General features: G+C 41.6%; 1 protein-coding gene across 3 annotated transcripts; it reads right to left on the bottom strand.

The window, feature by feature from the left end:
* Positions 1-439: 439 nt before the first annotated feature.
* MED15 (mediator complex subunit 15) lies at positions 440-25,771 on the bottom strand. 3 transcript variants are annotated; one of them, XM_058851575.1, is made up of 18 exons: positions 25,584-25,771; positions 20,799-20,886; positions 19,588-19,639; positions 19,085-19,114; positions 17,714-17,929; positions 16,937-17,202; positions 15,237-15,620; positions 14,140-14,232; positions 9,278-9,397; positions 4,487-4,629; positions 4,046-4,173; positions 3,057-3,191; positions 2,588-2,651; positions 2,366-2,432; positions 1,752-1,912; positions 1,384-1,550; positions 1,161-1,259; positions 440-1,024 (listed from the first exon to the last, which is right to left on the bottom strand). In XM_058851575.1, exons 1-18 carry the CDS (start codon positions 25,649-25,651, stop codon positions 891-893), a joined length of 2,415 nt encoding a protein of 804 aa, XP_058707558.1. In that variant the 5' UTR covers positions 25,652-25,771; the 3' UTR covers positions 440-890. The 3 variants fall into 3 exon arrangements, with proteins under 3 accessions (XP_058707558.1, XP_058707557.1, XP_058707559.1); XM_058851574.1 differs by having other exon boundaries at positions 440-1,027; XM_058851576.1 differs by lacking the exon at positions 9,278-9,397 and having other exon boundaries at positions 440-1,027.
* Between the last annotated feature and the right edge of the window lie 39 nt (positions 25,772-25,810).

The following is a 25,810-nucleotide window of genomic DNA, read 5'->3' on the forward strand; positions in this document are numbered from 1 at the left end:
TTTTCAGTGCACTGCATTAACTGCCACTGGAAGCCACATGCCTCAGAAAGACTCTTAAAAGAAGAAATGCAGCTACAAACCTGCTGGATTGATTTCTGTCACTTGGCCTTTATGCTGTTGGTTTCCCCCCCATCTTTACCCACAATTTACTCAATTTATAGAGGAAGTCAGTGTGCATATTAGTATCTCTTCTTTCTCATCAGTCTTACTCTTCTGGAGTGAGAAACGTGGTCCATGCTAACCAAAAACCATTTATACAAAGTTGCATTTAAAATAAGCTATAAAATACCTTTTTTTGCTCTGTTTTATTCCAAATTCCCACCCCCCAACTATAATTATCCAGATTTATGTCATATATTTGAGGGATGCCTTAAAAGGATGTAATTTATCCCATCTCTGGGCAAAGCTAGTAGTCAAAAAGATTTCCTGCACCCTCTGGGAAGTTTGCAAGCACATTTGTGCTACAGCTCATTTATTTCTGGGGCAGTATCAGGTCACAAAACAAAATGTGAAAGAAATACTGGCACTGAGCAAATTTTGAAGCAAATGAGGACATTTTTCCCTACCCCCTCTTATACCAGACTCCCTGATGGAAGTCCACAAATAATTTCTTCTCTAAGAAGACAATAAAAACTCACCCTAAATACAGTCTTGAGAACCATATATACACATTTTGTATATCTGAAAATGCTGGCAAAAGTCCACAGAGGCAGAAGATAGAAAGCATGAAAAACTAAGTCTAACATCAGGTTCTCTACTGAACCTGACAACCTAGAAACAAAACACCATAAGGCTTCTTTCTTCTGAAGTAAACCTCCCCATAGTGTGGTTTTCCAGTGGCATGTGGAAGAGGCCAGCTGTTGTTGCTTGATGATTTAGGAGGTGAGCTGTTATGCAGCAGAGAGACAGGCCTGACGAATGCTTTGTGCCCAGGTGTTGAGGAGAGCTGTGACCGAATGCTTGTCTGGGAGCTGCAATAGTTTTGAAGTCATGTATCGATACACTGACTGCAAAAAGGGATTGGCTGCTGGAGAAAAAAGAGAACAGATAAAGGCAGTTGTCATAAAAATCGTATTAAAAACATTAAAAGTGCAACATTAAGTGTTCACACTTCCCCACTACTGCCACATACACACACCCAACAAATGTCATCTTCGTACCATACTGTCTGGGGTTCTTTATCCACAGAGGGCTCTGATCTGGATAGTCTGCTGGAACACTGAGCTGGAGTGGAGGGACATTTGGAAGATTCTTGTCATCTAGAAGGCAAACACTTCCATCAGAGCATTTCTTGACAGACAGGAGGCTTTTAGTGCATAATTGAGCTTGATTTCTAGCCTGTGAAGCCCAAGGAGGAACCAGACTCTCCCCCTTTCTTCTTACCTAGCTTGCATATGAGATGAACTGTGCCATTATTACTGCAGTGTGAAGGGTCCAGGTTCACCAGGAATTTAGGATTTAATCTTGCAACTTCTCCTTGTAAGACATTTGGTATGGTCTGTCTTTCATCCTCTTCATATTTCCGCTTTCGAGGGGAAGCGATGGGGGCCCTGCGTAGGACACATTCCACAAGAGGACCAGCTGAAAACGAGCTAACCCTGGACTTGTTAAACATTTCACACGTGAAAAACAAAAAGCTGTAAGTTATCCCCACCCATAAAGGCATCTGGTTTTTTTTTAACAATTTCTACAGAGACATTTTTTCCTCCAGTGCTGAGCCCTCAGGACAGGCAGCAGCCCCCGGTACGTACGTGATGGGCTGCCCGTGAATCGCGGTCATCGCCGGCATGAACGTCCGGTACAGGGAATGGTTGAAGACTGGGGAGCGGATGTTGGCCAGAACAGCATCCAAAAGGGGCTGGCACAAGTACTGCTGCTTGGTAGGGGGCACTGGGGGAGGTGGTGGAGTAGGCTGAAACACAACAGAATCCCCTTTTCCTTTAATCATCATCAAAAACAGAAATATCTACTGCTGATTCTGAAAAATTTTATAGCTGTAAACTTTCAAGGAATGAAATGCAAATTATTCTCAAAACTGTATGTAATAACATTAAGGGAGTAAGGAAAGCAAAAAAAAAAATAAAAAAAGACCAAAAACAATGCAGTTTTGGTTTAGGAAGGCTGTCCTTAAATCAGCCACAGTCCAAAGAAAGAATTATTCAAGTCTTGGCACAAAGCACAAGAAATTGAAAGTTCAGTTAAAAGATACATACAGGTGACATGAAGTAAATGCTTGCCCAGTTTTTCCTGCTTTCTTTGTCCAACCTTACTTGAAGTTTTAACAGTTTGAGTAACAAAAACTGCAAAAATGATCCTGCCAAGTCTTTTTTGGGATGGGTCTCTGCTGGCACAAAACATTACATACCACAGCCATATCATTTTTCAGCTTCTCCAGAGCAATTTCACATTTCTGCAGTGTCTTCAGGGGGCACCTGTGAAAGAGGAGAAATTTCACCCACATCACCTCCAAATGGGCACCTCAGCTGAAGTTTCTGCTGGCTGAGCCCCAGAGAGCCTCAATGGCAACAGGGCTGGGTGCTGAGCAACAGATTTCTGGATAGCTGGGAAAACTGACAGGAAGAGTTACCGTTTCGAAGGGTCAGTCAGGATATCCAAGAGACTCTTCATTTTACTCAGGTCCTTCTTCCTGTCTGAAACAGTATGAGAAACACAAACACTGACTACAAGAATGGAATCTGTTCCTGGAGACAGAAACACAGCACACTGTCAAAAATGAAAACATGAACCAATACTAAAGAAAGCAGTGAGGATTAAAGACCTTTTGTCTAATTCTAAGTATATCCAAAGCATAAATGCTACATGTTTCAAAACCATCAGAAGTTAAAAAAAACCCCAAAACACTAATGAGAATTTAAGGATAAGAATTTTGCCCACTCCTCACACCAAAATCTTTAGTTAGAAGCAAGAGCAGCTAACTTTCTCTGACATTTTTAATTCCTGGAAAAGAAGTCACCACAAAAGACAAAGTATTGCGTCTTTCAGTAGGTAAGAGAGCTGACACAGATAAATGCATGGCTAAATACAAGAAACCTCACCTTCATTTTTATCTATTTTATTGATCATTCTTCGGAGTGGCTCAATGTATTTTGATAGTTGTTTGAGTTTTTCCAGATACTGCTGCTCCTCTGACTGACCAGAACTGGCTGGGCTCATGACAGAATTTGGATTTCCTGGCAAAAAGGAAGACTGCATGTCAGAGGTGATAAAAGATTCTGCAGAACATTATTCTCACATTTCAGAATCTTGATCTGAAATGTGGCACTCAAAGTCAAATATCCAAATCCACAGCTGGATGCCCTCCACAGTTCAAGTGCTTGCCAGTCTTTGTGTAGAAATAACATGTTCTATGGGCAGAGCAGCAATTCTCACTTTATCTGCAAAGTTCCAAAATTCCATATAGCCATTTCTAGGTCTTTATTTTGCCTTCACTCTGATGCTTTAAACACTAAATAAATACCATAAATTCACAGCAGTTTTTGTGAAGTGAGTCCTTTTCTATCTGCAAAGCACCCAACACTGGTATGAGAAGGAGCCAGTTAAGTTACTCCATTTACAATATCACAAACTGCTTATTCTGTCTGGTAGGGAAGTGCAAAGTGCCAGAGTACACCTGGGAAGGTGTTCTGGAGCCAAGCCTGGTGCCTGGAATAAAGTGCTTATGTCCTTTACAGCTGCACAGTGTCACTAAGGGTTCCTTCCTGTTGGAACTAAGGAATCATTATTGCCTCCATAAACTTGCTCCATTAAATTAAGTATCACTTGTTTTTCAAAGACTGGGGAAGTTAGAAAAACCCATTGCATAGCTCAGCAATGAGAAAAGAGGTTTCAATTGATTTTGATTTGGGAATCCAAGCTGTTGTGTTATGTGGTGAATGTGTCATGGTCACTACCTGCAATGCCAGCTGCTATGTAGAGCTCTTGCAAGTTTACACTGTACCAAAAATAACAGGTTTCCCAGAAACTATTCCAGTTACCAAAACACAGCCTGACCCATGGTGTGCAGTGTGGCTCTCAGATCATTTACCTGGAGTGTTTAAAGGACCTGGGGATGGGACACTAAAGTTCTGAGGTGTTCGTGCAGCTGCTGGGCTCTGTGATGGCTGTGGAGATGGACTGGGGAGAAAGCTGCTGGGTGATGGAGCAGGGCCAGAGCTGAAAAATAAACATAAAATTAAACCTGCCAGAATCTGACAAGGAAGCATCATCAGCCTGTAAGCAGATAGGATTTTAGTGAGCATCATTATGGCAGTCTGTAGTTCTGACTTGAGGAAATTTCATACACAGATCTTTTATGCAACATATGAGTTTTCAGAGTGAGTTCAACACAGTCTCACCTGTGCTCCCAGTGGAGCTGGCATTAAAATTCATTCACTTCAATGAGAACAGAGTAGGATTACTGAGTGTTTCTGAAAACCTCCTGTTTAGGGCATGAGCAGAAGTGCTGAGAAGTTGCAGTGTGGCTCACCTGACATTTGAGTTTGGCTGAGAAGTCGGCTGGCCAGGCTGAGGAGACGGCTGCGGCTGCGGTGGTGGAGGCATCGACTGAGGAGTCTGAGCTTGCTGGACAGGAGATGGGGAGGACATCATGGTAATATTGTTCTGGCTGACCTGGAATGTGGGAAAAGATCCCATCAATAACAGCAGAAGGGAGCAGAGGGTGGGAACCTAACTAAAAGGCTTTACCTGTGGAGAGAAGTATATCCTCAGGCCTACAAGAAATGAAAGCATTAGATTCCTTCCTCCCCCAGAAGGACACCCCCACCTGTATCACTCTTGAAGCTCTCAGGGCAGTAAATCTTATCAACTTCAGTAGAAATGACCATTTAAACTGCAGATAACTTGAATTAACTGTATAATAATTATTTTTCACTGCCCAAACCATCATGTTGCAATTAAAATGTCGGAAGTGCCATGTGAAAAACCTGTACTTCATTAGAACTAAAGAAGATCAGGAAGAAAAGACATTTCCCACTTGATAATTAAGACTCAAAAACCCCTTCTTATTAAGACATTTTAATTACACTCTTCAAAGGTCTGTCATACTCAGCTGCAGCTTCTCAACTGGTTTTCTTTAGGAAGAAGGAAGAAAAAAATTAGGTAAGCCAAATCACCAACATCTTGTTTAAATACTGAGTTCTGAAAATCTGGGTGGAGATAGAAACTCCAAACTGAACAGCTGGGTGGGAAAAAAAAAAAAATGAAGTTGCTTTCTGACCTTTGGAGAATGATGAGGTGTGCCTAAAGGACAAAAAGGCAAGTAAGAGCATTTCCAGAACAGCACCAAACTCTGGGTGGAAACAAAGTTCATTCTGTACACTCTACAGTGCCACACCCAGATGACACTAAAATTGGAGCAACTTCCCACATTTGTTCTAATACACATTTTCCCCCTTAATCACTTAAAATCAAACAAGAAAACCTGTGCAATGGCAGGGGTAGTAATGCAGATAGTAAGTGATCACATTTGTTTAAGGCACAGAGTTCTTATGACTTGAGGCTATAAACAAGTACATACAAACACAAGAGGAATTAGCCTGCAAAGGCAATATATTGTGGCTTATTAACCCATGTGTCCATTCTGTAAGTCACTGATTAGCATCTTTGAATTAGCAACTCTTTCCCTCAGTCTAAACCATTTTTAAGTGAAGGTTCCACTAAACCCAGAAGTCCCAGACACATCACAGTCACTGCAAATTGGTGTTTCCCTTCACTCTTGTTAAATATCCATCTAAATAATCCAATATTATCCAATAAATAATCCAACTATGCAGAGGACACGATATTTAGCACACTGAAAAGTATTGCATTGTCTGCTTTTGCATGGACACACTGACTGCAACAGGAAATGCTTTGCTTGGTACCTCACATTGCAGCTATGCAAAAGGTCACACTCCCCCCAAAAAAGACACAAACAATCCCCAGCTCAGTGCAAAACTACTAAACTTGAAGATACTGGTTTATTATCTATTACAGAATATTCAAAACCAAATGCAGCCTGACATACTATGAGATTTTTCTTTAATCTTCAGTAGCCCCAGTACCTTTGCAACCTCTGACACAAAGGTAATACATAGAACAAGTGAGGCTGAAATGATACAATATCTTCCTTTTCTCCATAACCAGCAACTAAAGACTCTGTGCTTACTGCTTTCCAAAGGAGGTGGATTCTTTAACAGCATGTCTCTCCTCAACAGCTGGAAAAGCATTTCTGAGATGGAAAAGCACAGTTTGCCTCCTGCACACACCAGGCAGTTCACCATGTTTGGAAGGAAGGTAGGATGGACACTGCAAAAAGCATTCCCTGATTCTTCACAAGGCTATTTAATGTGTTATTAGACAGCAAGTGATTTAGAACTTACCCATATGGATACTGCACCCGTTTTTCATCAAGTCAGACTAAGACCACTTGGAGTGGTTCATCACTTCCTGAAAATCAGGCCCCTGTTAAGTGTCTCAAGTTGGTTACAAAAAAAAGTATTTCTGAACACTTCAATCCTTGTGCTTTGGGAAGGAGGGAAGGAGAAAGATTTCATTAGATTTTCTAGCAGATTTAGGTTTTTAAGTGTGTAATTCAGCATCAAGGACATTTTTTATGTTAATTTACAAATGCTGCAGACAAGTGAAGAAAAGGATATGCAGCATTTAGTGTGCACAGAAGCACTGGATGAACTGAATTTTTTGCACTACCCCTCCTCAAATACTTGCACAGACAAACAGAATTCTTCCTTTCCAGGTCTGCTCTCTGCCAGCTTCATTTCAGAACAGCAAAGGCCAATGTCTAATAGTAAGCAAAACTGTGACATTTTCAAAAACATGCATTCAGAAGTGTGCAGTTCTGAACTTCCTGCCTTGGTTTTCTTTGACAGCAGTTCATTTGCTACATAATTTCACATGTCTTTCTATAGAACAGATTTAAAGATGATTTCAGGTTTAGGTTTCTACATTGCAGGATACGGATTAAGACTGTAACAATTTAATGAAATTTCAACTTCTAGGGAATGCTCTTTGCAGTTGACTCTGAGTAAAAAGAAGGCTTAAAAAACCACAAAAATAGCAATGAACCCAAAACACAAAAAAACCTTCCTCACTGGAGCTTTAATTCCATTGAATTAATTCAACTCCAAAGCTAAGCAATGGTTTCTGATCTTCTGTATATGCTGTGTCTTCAACAGATACAAAGAAATCCAACCACATATTTTTTAACTGAGGGATATTAATTTCTGCACATAAAAGGATGTCCATGGACAGCTACAGCAGCCCACTGAGCATGAATTTGCTCTGTGACTCTCCAGTGACCTGATCATGACACCATACTCTAATTTTCTGAAGTCTTGCCCAAAAGCTATTCAGGCCTGCATGATAAAAGTTTGCATTTACATCCACTAAATCAAAGCTATTCTTACTGTTTAGAGCACACTGTCCTGGAGGATAAACCCAGCTATGAGTTCTATCTGCAGTTTGTTGAGTCTCAGGCACAGAACAGCACCCAGGAGATAAGGCTGGTAAGGGCTCCCAGTTCTCTCTTGCAAATCAAAACACAAGGTGACTGAGGAATAAAAAATATCAATATTTTTTGTTTTGTTTTGTTTGAAAAGACTATAATAAGCAAAAAAACCCAACCAGACAAATAAACTCACTGCAGAATCAAATGAGTCTTATGATAAAAAAGGCCAGACTGTTTTGTCATATGGGATAAAAATAAATAGCCACAAGGTATCAATATCACATCTGGTCCTTCTGTTGAAAAGCACTCTTCAGTGCAATACCAAGATTCTTTTCTAAAGAGAAAATACACCCTGAACTACCTATCACCACATCTAAATGGATTTTGATACTACAGTCATGCTCTTAAATGAGTGATTAATAACCACATATCTGCTACAGCCCTTTACTCCTGTTGTGAACAGCTCCAAGGGCTCTGCTGACAAGGAAGTTATACCCAACAGACAACAGTAGTTTAGTATTTTATAAGATTAAGACAATATTCCTGATTTTTAATCTACCTAGAACCTGAATAAAATGTTTTGGCAGACAATACTGGAGATTCATGCTGGTCCAGAGCTGTCAAGTATATGGCAGGTCAGACTGCTTTTGAAACACATTTTCAGCCACCAGTAACCGTGACTCACTCACTCATCCTAACACCTGCTCTGCAGCCATTTTCATTACAATCATTGCTCATGAAAAATTTCTCTTCTTCTTCTGCTTTAACCAGTTATTCAGCCTTCTACATCACTTTCACAATGTCAGAAATCAAAGCTCCTCAGTTACCATGACAGTGATGAAAGATCACCCTATGGCACTGAATGCTTCCTAGTCTGTTGTGCTAAAATGGAAGCAAAATATTAAAATTTCCATGGGAAAGCCTCAGATCTTGTGGATATTTCAAATGGGTGATGATTATCTCAGGCTGTATTTATTAACTGCTACAGTGACCAAAGCACAAAGTAAATTCCCCTCTGACTCCACAGCTATGGCTGGGGTTTGTGTCAGTTAATATATACACCCATGGATTGAAATGAACATCCATCTTCAACCAGAAATGACAACAGATGTGTTTGCCTAAGACTGCAGAATCTTTCTGTCACTGCCTTTGCAAACTCCTGAGAACAAATGAAGTGCTCTGACCTCATGCATTTCCCAGCAGCAGCTGGATAGGAGCTGCCAGCCTGCCTACACAGGCTCACCTCTGATGCAGGTACAAGTGGAATCCTTCTGGCAGTTCCTCCTACACAACCATGAAAGAAAAAAACCAGCTCAAATTTTTCTGGGTCCCTGATACCATGCCAAGAAGTTGCTTAAACTGAAATGAGCCAAGTTTACTAATAACACATGAAGCACCTGTACAGAGCATGAATGTACACCAAGCAAGGTCCTGGACACAACTCAGCCAGGTACACTCCAGTGCTGACTTGCAACACTCAGAAATGCACACTCATGGAGTGTGGAACCTTCATTTGAGACTTGAATCAATTCTGAACACAGAAAAGTTTTAAATGTTAAAATAAAGATCTATCCCACTTTAAAAATGCTTTATTTGGTACCCCAAGCTCTAAAAAAAAAAATAAAAATATTACTTAAAATGAAAAAGGATCCATAAAACCCACAACCTGAACAGACCAACACCCTGAGTAACACCAGCAAGTTCACTGTTTGATGCAAGAGTGTCCTCCCCTCGCTTGAAGGGCAGCGCTAGAGACCCAGGCAGTGAAGCTCTGCTCATTGATGACACAATGAGCTGTGACCCAGTAAATACCTGTGGCATTTGCTGTCCGCCCAAGGGGATGGAGCTTGGTGGTGTAGCAGACACCGCGGTGGTAGGCGGGAACCGTGGTCTGATTTGCATCCCACCTCGGGCCATAGGTGCGGTGATCATCTTTGAGGACAGAGGGACAACAGACAAAAGTAATCGCAAAACAAGAAATGCAGTGCACTGGCAGGATGAGAAGCACATGCAGCCTCCATGGGGAGGGGGAGCATGAAGGGAAGGTTAGTGAGCTTTTCTCTAAGGGTTAACCTAACGTGCTGGCTTGGAAATCAAACTCCTTTCTACACTCCTTCTATCCTTTTTCAGACAGAACCTAACGAATTCCTGGGATCCGACATGCAGGCTCAGACTCGTGGGTCTAGGGTTCACTATCCTGGCATTTCCATGAAGGGCCTTTCTTAAATTTTTCCTGACATCTTGAAATGCTAAAATTCTTGGAGATAAGTACTCAAAGATTGCTGCCAGGAATGCTCCATGTAAGAAGCTCTATGATGCCATAGGTTTCTGATGTGCTTTCCCCCACTGTGGACCCAAGGCTTTAGCAGCACTGGCTGATGCCCCCTCTGTTCCAGAACATTCTGTCAGCTCAACAGCAGCTGGCAGCACAATGCTCCACAGTGAGCAAATTTCACACCAGCATAACCTATGCCAGTATAACAATGCCAAAGAAAGCAAAAAGGACTTCCAGGTTTGAAAAATCTATTTCCTTCCTTTTATAACCCATACAATAAGTCAAATATACCTTTTTAATTACTATGATTTTGACAAATATCTATTCCTATTCCTCTATGACTAACTAAGGCATGCTAAATTATTCTGAGTCCATGATCTTCCTCAAGCCTTTTCAAGCTTTTTGATTCTCCAGCTGTACAGAGTGAGCACACCCTCAAGTACAATCATTTAGGGTAAATTATAAAGGATAGCATTAGAATCAATTTTTATTTTAAAATAGTATTAGGACTACGCTGCTTTGCAGTGTCTGAAAGTACCTTTCAGAACCATCAGCCTGCATGAGCCACTCAGATTAAAATTTTTATATCTGTATAGCCCTCTGCTACTTAAAATCTAATATTACATCACATACTGAGAATTTATATAACAGCATATATTTGAGGTAGTATTCAGGTATCTTTGACAGATTCACTTATCAGTAAAAGAGCTTCTGTTTGGGACTTCAAAGATCTACATTAAAGTTCTCTGGGCTACCTTTTTTTCCTAGTTTACATGTTACCAAGGAACCTACACAATCCTAACTAACCTAAGAGATAATGTAGTCTCCTCCCTCTAAATGGTTTGGGGCACTCCTGCTTGGTGTTTATGTAAATGGACTGAAGCAGCCAGCAACACATCTCTAGAGAGTCAAAGAATGCATGTGCTTACAATTGTTAAAAATAAATAAAATTAAATACAACATAGCAAGACTGAAAAAGGAAAGCAATAACTGATAAAGAAAATAGTGTCAAATTCAGCACAGCTGTTAGTCCACAACATCAGAGCAATGCAGTCCCTTTCCATCCAGGTAAAGAGGGATGGTCAGAGACAGGATTTCAAAAGGGGAAGAGATGAGAGCGCCTCAGACATCACACACACATGCACACGTGCACACACAGCATGCAGCAGCTGCCACGAGCAAACACAACAACCCAGCACTGCCACAAAGCACAGGTGGATGCTATGAAGTGCAGTGAAGAGCTACAGTATCAACATGAGAGCTGGTGAAGCAACATAACCCTAACAAAACCAAAAAAAAAAAGGGGGGAAATTGCTAGGGGTGGGAGGGGGGAAATAAATCCTTTCAGGCACAATCACCCCATCTTAGACCCTCGTGAATGCACACAGATCTCTGGAGCGTGGGGAATCCCAGGAATGTTATGGTGACCCACATGTCCCATCTTGGCTGTGTTTCTGAAGCCACACCACCAAAGTGTGAGGATTTAGATTACTTCCACCGAGACACAGGAAATTGGAAGAATATTCACAGGTTAAGTGTCTGGCAAACCAATGGACACCAGCATGACAAACTCCAATTCAAAGGCTTTCAGCTGTTTGTAGTATTGTGGTTGGTCAAACGAGTGCACAAGCATACAATTTTGGGTTAGGGTTTTGGAAAGGAACCACATTTATATTTACAAAATCTGTGACCCTTTGACAAAGGAGTCAGGAAAGGAGGTTCCAAAGCAATATGCAGATAAAGGAGTTACTCTTCTCATAAAATAAGAACACAATCAGAAATGTTTAAGTACTTCTGAAAAAGATTTTAACTGAACACATATATTCCTCCACAAGTGAAATTGATTCTTACGAGGTAAAATCCCAGACCCTGTAAATTGAGATAAATCAGAGAGCAAGAACAGGATCTCCATCCACAGTAAGCTACAAACCCCATTATTTAACAAAAATGAAGCATAATAGAACAAATTAGAAACCAGATCCTGTAACTTTCTTTTATCTAACATCCAAACATTCAGCATTCCATAAATATGCAGCTTCTGGTGAGCACATGTACATACACTGCACTAAAGGCAGCTCAGGTTTTCAATCAGCATCAGCCATTCTGCATTCTGAGCACCTGAAGGGATTGCACCAGAACAATGACTTGACTTTACTAATACTTAACTGCAGTTGATTACAGGTCTTTTTCCTTGGTGCTGCAAGTATCTTGTGTAGGGCTCTGGTTTCTAGGACACTACTGCTATGAGCTTCCCTGTGAGTTACCTCCTCACAAAGACTAGAGCAGGGAAACATTGATCTGTGTGCTGCCTTTACAACTTCAGAGAAGAACTTCTCACAGGAATCATGTTTGAACCTGGGACTGCTTTTACTTTTATGTAGGAAGGATTTACAGAAACTTTACGGAAAAGGAAAAATGCAGACATAGCAAGCAAAATTCCCAGTTTGAAAGCCCTTAAAGACTAAGCTAAAATGTAACAAGCAAAGATTAGGAGAGGGTTTGTTTATTGAAAAAGCTTCTCTGAACCAAACAAAGAAATCAAGGCAGATTTATTAAAAATGCTGATGCTACTGAAAAATGTACTAAATAGAAAGCAAAAATCTAGTCTTAAAAGAGACTTCTTCTAAAGAAAATCCTTATGCACTCTCAACACTGATGCTGCATTGTAATATTATATAGAGCCACAATCTTAAAACTATTATATACAGAAAATATTTAGACAAGTATGAGAAACCCATTTAGTTATTGGACCTCATAGTGGTAGGTGAATTTTAGTAGACTCATCTTGCAGTGGCATGAACACAAGTGGAGTAAAGCTCGTATGTGGAATATTCCAAACTCTGTATGTGGTAGATAAAGAGCAATCCCCAAGTTTACTACACATGACTGGATAAAGCTGCAATACAAAACTGGCTGTCAACCATGTTATCACCCAAAGCTTTTCAAATGCACTGTGCTGTTAAGCCACTGGCACATGAAGTCACTAAAAGGGCAAGAATTAAGTTGACTCCAAGTAAACACAATCCATCTGCTTCAGAGTTGGAAAGAGCACCATTAAAGTCAGTAACAAGAAAAAAAGTCAGTGTCTCCTTCCAGTCAGCCTAAGTCCCTGCAGCCCCCACCTGGAAATTATTTAAGAAACAAACAAGTTTTAATTCACATTCCAACTGTAGGAAGAGAATTGTGCATTGCTGCCAGTACTGTCCCAACTGTACTTACCGCTGCTCAGCTTTTACATCCTGTGTTACACTGACACAAGCCAAAGGAGCAATTCAGAAACAGAACTTGGCCACACCAACAAGGATGTGGCCACGTCAGAGTTACCATGGCACAAGAGACTATCCCTGAGACAAGTCTGGGAGATGTACATTGAAGAAGCAATTGTTATCACAGTCCATATAAAAAGCTTCTTACTGAATCTGTAAAATTATTCGTGCACTGAATGGAAAATGGTGCTTGAAAAACATGGAATGCCTGGGTATACAAAAAGAATTCTGCCATTAGTCCTAGTCAGCCTCATTTCATCTGTCTGTCTCTCCCTTCATCTACAGCATGGTGATATTTGTACTTACCCATGTCTGTAAAATGCCTCAATATGAAACACTACAGAGGTAAGCCACAAAAGACTTTCATATTCTTGTGGAAAATGGGATAAGAAGTTCAGCTCAAGCCATTCCCCATTTTTTTCCCCAAGTCTCCTTCATACCAGGCACACATCAAGAAACAACCACTGGGGCTGCAGGTGTATTGTAGGATAAAAAAACCGTGTTAGATAACAAGCTTTCACCCAGCACTTTACTTTTTTTCATGTAACTCCGCACTTGTGACACACGCCATTTGTTCTTCACAATTCACATCCAGAACAAGAGCATCTAGATCTACTGCCCATTTCACTCAGAAGAATGAAAGATGAAAGGACTGAAAGGGGAGTGCAGAGAGATTTCATCATCTATACTATTTTTTTTATAATCGATACATGAAGATGGAAGGTAAATCACATGTGATTAAAGATAGCAGGCAAAGATTCACAGTACAGAAATCAGTTTACACAACAAAGCAGTCACCTAAGAGAGTTTAATGAAAGAAGAGGTGATACACTCCAGGTACCAACAGTCAGACTTGTAGTGTGCCCACAGGAGACCGTCTTACTCATGTGCATTCCTGTGTCAGTACAGGCAACACTCGAACCTACTTGGGACAGAGCATGCACAGAGAGCTTGGCAATGAAATCCTGCCTCTGACTCCAGGAAAAGGAGAAACAGCAGAGAAAACCACATCCCCTTTCTACAGGAGATGACCAATGCCAGACCCCTGACCAGAAACCACCAGAATCCCAACTCCATGCTCATCTCTAGCATGCACTTGCTGTGACCTGTGACACCGGGCCCTGGGCCCTTACCTGCCCTGAAGCTCCCATCTGAGCAGCCTGGGCCTGAGCTGCTTGCACTGCTGCTGCTGCCTGCTGCTGCTGCTGGACCAGCTGAGCTCTTACCTAGAGTATGAGAACAAAACCCAAGGTAAACATACCTGAGTGGGGTATGACACTCCTGTTTCTACTGCACTATGTTCATTAAAATAAAGTTTTTGAGGTTTTTTGTGACAATAAGTTCCCATGTTTAAAACGTTTAGAATAGTTTTCCCACAGACTGCACACCCAATTCAACAATTTCTTGCAACTTCTTACCTGTACTTATATAAAAATAACAAACACTTTAATGTTTTGCAAGCCTACCAATGACCAGCACTGCAAATGTTAATATATTAATTACACCTGTCAATGTGACAATCATGACATTTAACTACTCCTAGCTTAGCTGGCAGGAGCACAAAGTGGAGGTATCAACTCATCCATTTCTGAAGTGTGGCTGACACTCCTCCCCAGCAAGGCCTGGAGAAAAGCAGGTCTGAGCTTTGGCTCAACAGTAATCTATGCAGCCCAGATAAAAATGACTGTAACACTTGAAAAACCATAAAGAGGATGACTCAGCAAGACATTTAACAGTGTAAAACTATTGTCTTGCCTTCTCCTCAAGGCATGAACAACCAACATATTAACCAATGTGACCAAAACCTCCCAATATGGCAGAAGCCAAGCCAGCCATGGTAGAGAGCTAACACTGGCTGCAGTCTAGAACACTTCAAAGTACTTCAGTTCTAGAAAAGCAAACAGCATGGAGGTAATTTCTCTTTAACCAGAGTATGTTTCTTTTTCTTTTTTTTGCTTGTCCAGTCAAAGTGAGACAAGAAATTATTTTTTAAATATTAGCTGCATGAATGGTTTTCACAGATTCCAGAACTCCTACTCTTACTCAGAACTGTTCTCTACTGGCAGGCCCAGATATAAATGTTTAAACACCCTGTACTCATAACTTGCTGACTGCAGAACTCTTAACAAGTTATGGTTTTCCTATTTCATTACTAGCAAAAGTCAGATATATTTTTTATTTCTCTAGATGGTCATAACAAATCAACAATCAGCTGGGCCCTAGCCCTTACCTGCATAGCTTTTAACTGCTGTGGTGTGAGAGTAACAGGCATAACCTGACTGGGAATTTGTCCTGAGATTGCCTGAGGTTGAGATACCATGGGCTGGGGTTGAGGCTGGGATTGTGGTGGAAGTTGAGACTGTTGTGCCTGAGCAACCTGCTGCTGTTGTTGCTGCTGCTGCTGTTGCTGCTGTTGTTGCTGCTGCATCTGTTGCATCTGCTGTTGCATGACTTGTTGAGGTGGCTGTGGCTGTATCTGTTGTTGTGGTATTTGCTGCTGCTGTTGCTGCTGCTGCTGTTGCTGCTGCTGTTGTGCCTGCATGACCTGTGCTGCCTGCAGCTGCTGCATTTGAGCAATCCTCTGGAGTTGCTGCTGCTGCTGTTGCTGCTGTATCTGAAAAGCAGGAAAAGCCAGGGTGTTAAAGCTTCCAGCAATGCAACAGCAGACTTACTTTTATAGCATAAACCAAAAGTAAAGAGCATCCTAATACATCAGATTGATGTTTTAAGCCCAAGAGAAGGCCAACCATTGGATCTACTCATCCCTTGCATATCTCAACCCTAAGGGATGATATAGCCTGTATTTCCACATTACAAGCTTTCCTGTAACTTTCAAAAGCGAAGGTGAAGTCTATCAGCTTCTCCTGTACAAATGGGCTCAGATACAGTTTTTCAAATGTAATCACCCCTTACCAAAAAATGCACAAGAATGACAGCTGCAGTTTCCTCATCTGCCTTTGTAGCTAAGGCTGATATATATACACACACACGTGTATTGGGTATTGTGTTGTAAGATACAATTGGGTATTGTGTTTTATACACAAACTTTTTAAAGCGGCAACACGTTATTCACAATGACAAAACAGCCACTATGGCTAGAGTAATTAAAGTTCTGTTCTTTCCCAGTGTCTGTCAGAATAAAAGACTATCCTGACACTTATAAAAAGAAAAAGAGAAAGATTTTAATTCACTATTGCAATGACAGAAGGAAGCAACAAAACATCTGTAAAGCCTTTCCTCTATCACAGTGCTGTCAATTAACTTGCCAATCTAACCTGAAGCCATATTCTGAAGTGGAAACGTGTTAGTAACAGGCAGAGCTGATACTTCCACACAAGCAAGACTCATCTGACAAGTAACTGATTGTCTTAGGTTACAATGCAAGATTCAACCAAAAGCATGTATTCTATTACCATCTGTTAAAACCAGGTGGGGCAGTGTCCTTTATCTCTTCCACAACCCATCCTCCCTCCAGGGGGATAGCTTCTGTTAATGGGCCATGGAGTCTCACTGCAGGACTGATAAAATTCCATCATCCCATTGTGAGGTGCTCCACCCAGCATTCCTACCTGGATATAATCTGAGATTTGGAACACCAGTCAGCCTTCTTTCATTAGATTCCCAGATGAAGAACAGACCTATCACCACCACAGGACCTTCAGAGGAAAACTTCAGCCTTCTACAGGATCACTGCTCCAACAGAACCACATGTGTCACTCCAGGAGGACTGCAGACACCATTTAATCAGACTGCTACCAACACCCTGACCAACAGGGTGTCAGGTTGTATGCTGACTCTGTCAGTGGTTTTGTACTACTGCATTTTATTTTAATTTTCCTATTAAGCTGTAGCTCTTGGGATCTCCCACTGGCTTGCTTTCAAACCAGCACACTGATCACCACATTTGCCATCGTAGCTGTTTGTCATCACCTGCTGTTGGTTTTGCTGCTGCTGCATCTGCAGTTTCAGCATGTGCTGCTGCTGCTGCTGGACAGCCTGCAACTGCTGCTGTTGCTGCTGCTGCTGCTGGGCCACGGCAGCGGCCGCCGCCTGCTGCTGCTGCACCTGGAACTGCTGCTGCATGGCTGACTGCTGCGCCTGGAACTGCTGCTGCTGCTGCAGGGCCACCTGCTGCTGCTGGAATTGCTGCTGCTGCTGCTGTTGCTGCTGAGCTATCTGCTGAAGCTGAAGCTGAGCTAAAGAGAAGAAAGATTGTACTTAAAACACAGTACCCAAATAATGTGAGATTAATTCATGTCCTTCCTTAGCAGTATATACTTTTGCTTCCTCAAATGGATGGGGCACATTAACAACAGAATTAATTACATTTTGTACTGCTAACTTGTAATTCACTCTGCCTCCATGGAGTCAGCAACCTAAGTAAAGAGAGTAAAAATGTGCAGGAAGAAATATGCACCAAGGTCACCAGCAGGAATCATGGTACCACGGAAAACACAGGTGAGGTCTACAAAAACAGTGTTCTGAAGTTGACATGATGAAAGAAGAATTTGCTCATATGACAGCTGGCTATACTAAGGAAGACATTTATCCAATTAGGTAGCAGTACTTGGAATCAATTCTTTCCCCAGGTGACTTGGCTGGTTTAGCCAGCATGACATCTCTTCAGCACCTTTTCCCTGGGGAAAGGACTTATTACTGAAAAGCTGATCTAAGAACTTCAGTGGTTGAAGCAAACGGAACACTTACTCTGCTGAGTAGCTGTAGAGACACCAGGCATGCCATGAGGGGCCATTCCTGAGGTTCCAGGGGGCTGCTGCTGCCCTGGGAGACTCATCTGCTGTGCCATTGGACCAAGGCCTGTCATCCCACTCATTGGTGCTCCCTGAGCTCGGGAAGCCATGCCCATCCCAGGCGCCCCTGCCGTGGGACCCCCAGTTAGATTCTGCAGGGCATTCATCGGATCTGCAGAGAAAACAGACACTGATATGCAGCCAGCCATGCAATTGCTTTTCTAGAAAGCTCTGCTCTCCATCAGCCACTCTCTGATCTGGCAACTTCAGACATGACTAGATCCAACACCCTGACGAACTCGGGTTCACTGCCCTGCCTGTGAGACAAGGCTCCCAGCACATCTCTGCCTCTCTGTAAAGACAGTAGAGAGGATTTCAAGTGCTCCAATGTTGTGAAGTTCTTCACAGATTTGAAATACATAAAAAAAAAGAACTTATTAACCATCTCCAAATTCATACACAAGTCAAAACAAGCTGCCAAAGAAACTCCATGAGGATATAAAGCTTTTAACCTCAAAAACCAAGAGAGTCCCACTGTGGATCTTCCTCCTCGAGACAGAAGCAATGCTCAGGCCAGAGATGTACTTTGCTATACAGTTCCCTCTCTAACATCACTGTTATTATACACTGAATAAATACAATGCCTTTCAGGACAGTTTTCATAATCTGAATCCTAGGCACACAGGAAAGTGAAGTTAAAGACAGAAAGAATTCAAGAGGTCAAAACACAATATGGGGTGCAGAAGCAATATTAACCAGGTACAGAACACACACCACCTCTTTCTTAAGAATATTTATAAAATAATTTCCAGCAGTCTAGACTGCATGTTAATTAATCACAGACTGAATATTTGCCCTACAGAGGGATAAAACCACAGGACCATACTATGTCCCTAACATCCACTGTAGTGAGAATTAGCACAGAGGATCAGATCAAAGGTCACCAAATGGCCCCACAAATACCTCTGCCTCTGGTGCAACAGCTGAGGAAGCCACAGCTGGCAACAGGCAGGAACCTGGGCTGCTCAGGAGATTATTTTCAATCACTCTCTGCTTTGTGAACCTCAGTGCTGTGAGCTAACAAAAGTACAAAAGGGAACAAACAAGTTTGCTGTGTTACATCCAAAGCACTGATCACTCTGGATCACTGAACAGCTCCAAGAATGTCCTGCTCCCCTTCCTTTACTCCAGCAGCATTAAATATCCCAGCTAGGAAATACACAGATGCTTTTTCACAGGTACATCACAGCCCTGATTTCTGAGCTGTTCTACTTAGAAATGGAGAGTATGGGGGAAAGGAAGAAAACAACAGAATAGGAACTCTTACCACTGACTGAGGCTTGAGATTTCTTATTGTCTGCAAAAGAAGAAACAATTAATCACCTCTGCTAATATTGTCACATTGACTCTTCAGATATACTCTCTACAAGAAATATATTCACATCATCATTTAAAAAATAAAACAAATCCCACTATCTACTGTAGCTCTAATAAAATACATTAACCTAAGCCAATTTGCTAATCAGAATGCTATATAAAAAATGGACAGAAGGCAAAGATACAGGAAAAATTAGGGAGGAGGAAAAGTAGCAGGTTTAAATAGTTTCTCAAATAATTTTCAATTATAGAGGATGTGTAAAAGATATAGTATTTATAAATTAGGCATGCATACTACAGGAAGATTTTTAAAGCAACTTGTTAAGAATCACATGCAGAATCACACATAGAAGCCCTAAAATTTAATTTATTTTTTTTCTTTTTGTTTATTGAGGATTCAATGAGTAACCATGATTGAGAAGAAAAGAAAACCAAAACTAAAAAATTACTTACGAATATCTCGGAAATGGATAATAAGTCTGGCCACAAGAGAAAGATATTCCTCCTAGAGGTGAAAAATGAGTATTTTAGCATAAGAAATGAAAACAGAACAACCATTACTTTCTGGTTCTTCAGTATTCTTCCTCAATATACTGGATTTTACTTTACAATGTGTGTGGGCTTTTCAGAGCAGTTTACTTCCAAGAAACAGTCTGTTTATTAACTAGGAATATTTTTACTAATACGTCATTGTGGCTGACGGTACAAGAACACCAAGAAAACACAAAATTCACAGGAAAGAACCTCCCTGACAGCCACACTAACAGGACCACAACAAGCAAACATTATAAACCAACATACATTTTCCACTTCTTATCCACTAGAATTCCTTATTTATAAGGACAGAACCTGCTTCCTTGGCACACTGAATTATTTAAGTCCTTGAATGATGTCACATTTGTACCACAGTAACTCTTTTGAAAGCTAAATTTATGTTAGAAAATACAAGTAAATTTATAACTCAGAAAAGTAACATGACAGAAGTGTCAGAAATGGAAAGACAAATATTCTTCAAAACATTTTTTTTAGTGTGCTAAATAATTTGTAGGAAGTTTTTCCTGGTTTGGGGTTTTTTTTTTAAGACAGCCTTCCTGCCCATGAAACAACTCACCAGGGAGGATGCCAACAGTGGGCACAGATCTGTGACATCAGCATTGTAACATTTTCACCAAGTTCTCCCTTGGAGAAAACAACAGTATCCAGTACCTCACACCACAGCTCCAGAGAAGTTGATGATTTGGTTGGAGTGCAGAATTGTCCATTATAGCCAGACTTTCACAGAGACCATGGCTCTTCCCTTGGGGTTATTCTTGACAGAGCCTTTTCATTGATATCCTAAATTTTTCTGGCCATCAAACTGGAATGGTGCTACAGTGTAGATAAAGGAAATTCTATGCAATTCACTGCACACAAATAGTCAGGTAAGAAAAGTGTGGTTCCATAGGTGCATGAAACACTGCAGCATCAGCAAAGCTCTCTTGCAGTAAGTTTCATGCATCTCTTGGATGCAGAACTCCTTGCTTCCCCTCAAGGTAAAAGAAGCAGCACATAGAAATCCAGATTTCAAACTCTGTGCTCTTAAGTGCACTGGCTTTGCTATTTCTGCAATTTGTTCCAAACTTCTTTTGACACCCAATAACTTCTGGAAGCAAATAAAGATTTACCCTTGTTTTGGCCTTCATAAACACGTGGCTCTCCATATCTTTGCTAGATTTATTATGGGCAACACCAGCTTTCCTCATAGCTTCATCACTGAAAAAAAAAAGAGGAAAAAACAAGGCTGGGTATTAATTGAGGACATTGCAAAATACTTTCTGCCGTTAGAAAGGTCTGTGAAACAGCTTTTTACCCCTCTCTCATTTATAGGTTAAACAAAAAATCCAAATACCCACCACAAAAAAAAAAACCAAATCAAACCAGCACCACATATTACTTAAAACTGCCACCCTTTAATGTTTTTCAAATAATGGAGAAAAAAGTCAACTAATTTCTAAAAGGCAACACAAATATTCTTTGCAAAAATTCAAGACCAACTGCTAAACAAGTCATTATTTTACTGCCTGATGTATTATTTTGACAAAATACCAATAATAATGAACAACAGGACTTGTTTATTTGAGGAAAACTGAATGACAGGATTAATGTAATCCATGGTTGGCAAACAATGAGATTGAGCTTCCTAGCATCGAGATTTTCCAAAAGAATTCCCTAAACATAAGGTGGAATAATAAAACAAAAAACAAAGGTTGCCCGAAGGCACAGAGGCTTAAGCAGTGAGTGAGGACAATGAGTGGGAGCATTGATGAGGGTCAGGGAAGGGCAGAGGTGCAGCCATGGGCAGGGTGGGAGGGGACATGAGAGGAAAAAAAGGGACATTCCCAGTACATCAAAGAGCAGCAACCAATTTAACTATGGAACATGGAAAGAAAGACATCCTAAAACAAGGAGTTCAGCCAGGTGAAGCCCTATTCCAATTCTCTAGATACTGTTGTTCTTAGAAACTTCCCTGCAAAATCTGTTCTTTTTTAAAGCAGCCTGGCAGTTACAGTCTAAATTCCACAAACAAGTGATCAGGAGATACTTTTGCTTTGTAATTAACATCTCAGAAAGTTATTTCTCGGTGACTGCCATTGCATCAGCAGCTACCCTACATTAAATACATGTCAGGGCAGTGACCCCTGGAAGTTTCAGCCACTCTGAAGAGGCACTACTGGCTTTTTTCCCTGAATTTCTGTGACCTGCCATGCAGCAGGAACGGTGCTTGCACAAAACAAAACAAGTTCAGCTTTGTCAATTAACTCAATGACAGTCTCAGAAGAGAAGAGCAGATGCTACAGCTTTAAAATGCAGGAGCTTAGGCTGCCACAACTCACACCCTTACCTGGCAAACCAGCAGCTCACAGCTAAACTGCTGCAGTTTTTAACACAGAACACAGTGGAATATTGTACCTGCTGGAAGGATCTCATGGGAACCTGTTTGTGGGGTCTGGCAGCCACCAAAACAATGCTGCTTATATATGAAGCTTACTTAAACTGAAACAGAACCTGAACATAATGCAGGGTAACTATTCCTCCTCCATGGGAAAACAAGCCTTGAAGTGAACTGCTCATAAAGGAGCTCTGCTGTGGAGGAAAAAGCTATATCCAATTCTCTATTAACAAGTCCTTTTTTTTCACTTTACTATTGGAAATGTTGCCTCTGAATCCTCTTTAACTTTCCAGTCCTAGCACAATGACAATGCCTTTCATGTTGAGAGCACTGAAACTGAGCAGAGAAGACAAAGACTGCACAAAGGCAATTAAAGAAAGTAACATCGAAGTAGCACTTAGTGGATGTGACAGAGACAGTGATCAATATGGTATCAGGAACCCGAAAAAAATCCACAGCAAAGAAATTATCTGCTTTTATATTGATCATTTCCTCTTGACATTATAGAACCTGAAAGATGCATTATTGTGACTACACCTGCATTACTGAAAATGCTACTCCAAGCTCTCCATATCTGTTAGCATTCCAATAAAGGTTTAGACTAGGAAGAAACAAAAACACACAACTTGTTCCTTGTTCACATATTTAACTACAATCAACATAAAAATAGTTACATTAAAAGATTACAGAAGTCAGCTAAAAAAGTCAGCTTTAGCACAGAGCACACTCCTGGCAGACCACCCAACTCTACAAAACTTTGGGAACTAGATGGGACCAACCAATTCAACCTTCCTCTGCCTTGTAGGCACTTTGTACACGTATCTTTAGTAAATGTGCAGATGTGCACGAAAAATCTGCCTTCCTGACTTCATGCAGAACACTCAGAGTTGTGGTTTCACAAGACAAAGTGTTCAACACCAACACCAGCTTCAGGAATTCCCCCTCCCCTCTCAAGAAGCTTGTTTCCAGCCCAAATATGTGCAACCTCTCACTCAGGCTGGTCTAACAGAAAAATCTTGCAGAACATGTTCTCCTTCAAAACTGCTCCCTACCCAGTCCACGCTGTGATTCTGAGAATCAATTGCCACAGTGAAACACCAAGCAGAGGAGGTCCAGGGCCAATACACAACTTGAATTACATCCCATTCCCACACTCAGCACAATTCCCTTCTAACACAGCCACGAAGCAGCTTGGGGCAGGATCTGGACACAGCAACAGACTGAGTTTACAGCCCAGATCAGATCTGTCCTTCAGGCAATACCAACACCTAAAAACATTAAGGAGAGGCCTTTAGAAAAGAGACTCCCAAGGCATCAGTGTGTACTGGCTCTCTGTCAGGGCCAGAATACAGTGGTGCCCTGCAACAAAAGCATATTCCACATTCCTACATCACTGCTGACTCCTGGATCACCTCGGGAGAAGCCAAAGCTGCTTCTCAGCCTCAGCCATCGGAGCTCAGGATTCCTCAATCTATGGAAGTTCTGCTTAGGCCTGCAGTCACACAGAACCTGGTACTGGAAGAGGCTTCTCAGGACATCAAAAGCACAATTCTCTCAAGTATCCACAACCAAATCATGCACATGGACCACTGACACATTCCTCAGGATGGCCACTGCCCACACTGAAATGTGGCACATAACATTTCACTTCTGAAAAACAAAGCCAAAGCCCAGAAAACTTGAATTCAGGATTGTAATGAAAACCCAAGTATGGAATTGCAACATATTGAGACATCTATACCCAGCAGCTATAAAGAGTTATGTGAAATGAGTTATGTGAATGGTTTCATGATTTTAATGGTCAGGACTAAGTATAAACATTTATCTTGACAAGTATCACTTCTTGGTTGCAGGATGAACTGGAAGATATACACACATTTAAGACTGTATTTCCCTAACTGCTTGGAACAACCTTCCCAAAAATTATAAAAACTTTCAGATTATTCATCAAATATTTAATTATCTCCCTCTTCCACCTATTATGTCAGCCTCTAATGACAAAACCAGGAGCTTCTGGAAAGAAATAGGAACTTGTTGCATAGAAAATTGCATTTACTTCTCATTCAACAAACTCTACTTCTGGCTAGCTTCATCTTACTCTAAGTGTCACATGAAACCAGGCCAGGCTGCTTTTGGATATCTAACACATAGTAACTGCTTAAAAAAATCTGCTGCAGTCACTGTAACAACCCATCCCAGTCATCCTCGTAACAGTTCTGCTTGCTTTTTAAACAAGCCTGTGAACACAAATATGTGATCCATACTCTAACACTGCATGGAGCACAAGGAAGTGACAAAAAAACCCTGTCACTACATCTCTAATAAAAAGCACATGGACAGTGACATCTGTGCACCTGTGTAAAAGAAGACAGAGGGCATTTATTACAAGTTTAGGATTACTGTCATCCCTTCATTTGGCATTAACCTTAAAGATTTTTTGGCCAGTAATAGCAGTTTTTTAATCCCTTGTTGAAACATTTGTGAGCATTGTTTGCTGCTCAGAGAAAAACATTACAGTTTGCAGGGTAAGTACAAACTCGAAGTTTTATTTTGTTAGTTTTGCACGTGCTTACTCATGTTTATTTCCTCACAGCTACACAGCACTCAAGGACACTTTTGGCTGTTTGTTTTGACCAAGCAGTAGAAGAACAGAAAGGATTAATCTAACAAGGTTAATGACTTTACAGAAAGTTTAGAAAGTGAAGCATCAGTTGTACGGCTCTGACAGACAAACACCATCAACACTTCTTCAATGAATACTGCAACAGTTTCATTCTGGGACAGCACCCTAATTGTAACAAACCCACAAACACTCAAACTACTTATATGACACAAAAAAACCAGTCCCATTTTAGATACTGATTGTTAAAATCAACAAGGGACTATCAAGCTTTCCAAGTACTCATGAATTAGCACTCCAACATTACTTTAGAAACAATGAGCAGTGCTTTCACTGCTGGGCTCACCACCTTGCACAGGGCAGAAGAGCCTTCCAAAAATAGAAAAAGCCTGCAGAGCAGCAACATAATTCAAGGAAAGCAATTGTTTCAGAAAGGAAAACTGAAAAGGCAACAAGTTAAACTTCACATTAAATCACCAGCTTTTTTATTTCATATTTGCTCCCAAAAGTCAGATGCAAGCCCATAACAGTGATTTTCATAGAGCTGAATATGCCAAATTTCACAACATCATGGACACTGACAAAATCACATCCCTAAAACAGATGGTGTCAAGCAGGGTAGGAAGCCGGCGTTGCCGGAGAAAAGGAAAGTGAAAGAGAAGGAGGATCGGAAAAATTAAATCAAAGAACAGTCCCGGTTACCCCCACACAGGGTCCGAGCAAATCCTGCTAACGAGGCCCCCTCAGGAGAGGGCTCCCCTCAGGAGAGGAGGCAGCGGGGAGCGGGCAGGAGCCCAGCCCAGCCCAGCCAGGGCCGGAACGGCTCGGGGAGGAGCGGACACGGGCGGGACGAGGCCCCCGCGCGGCCTACCCAGCAGCGAGCCCGCGGCTCTCACTCACATCTGGCTGACGAGCTTCTGGCGGAAGTTGGTGCTGCGCCAGTCAGTCTCGGGCCCGGTCACGTCCATGGCCGCCACCGGGAGCGCCTCCCGCCGCCGCCGCCGCCGCCTCCCGCTGCTGCCCTGGGCCGCCGCTGCGGAAGCGCCGCAACACCGCTTCCGGTGCGCGAGGGATCGCGGGAAATGGAGTCCCGGCGAGAGCCACCTCCAACTCTCGCGGGATCTGCC

Source organism: Poecile atricapillus, chromosome 16 (assembly GCF_030490865.1).
Source record: "Poecile atricapillus isolate bPoeAtr1 chromosome 16, bPoeAtr1.hap1, whole genome shotgun sequence".
NCBI classification, from domain to species: Eukaryota; Metazoa; Chordata; class Aves; order Passeriformes; family Paridae; genus Poecile; species Poecile atricapillus.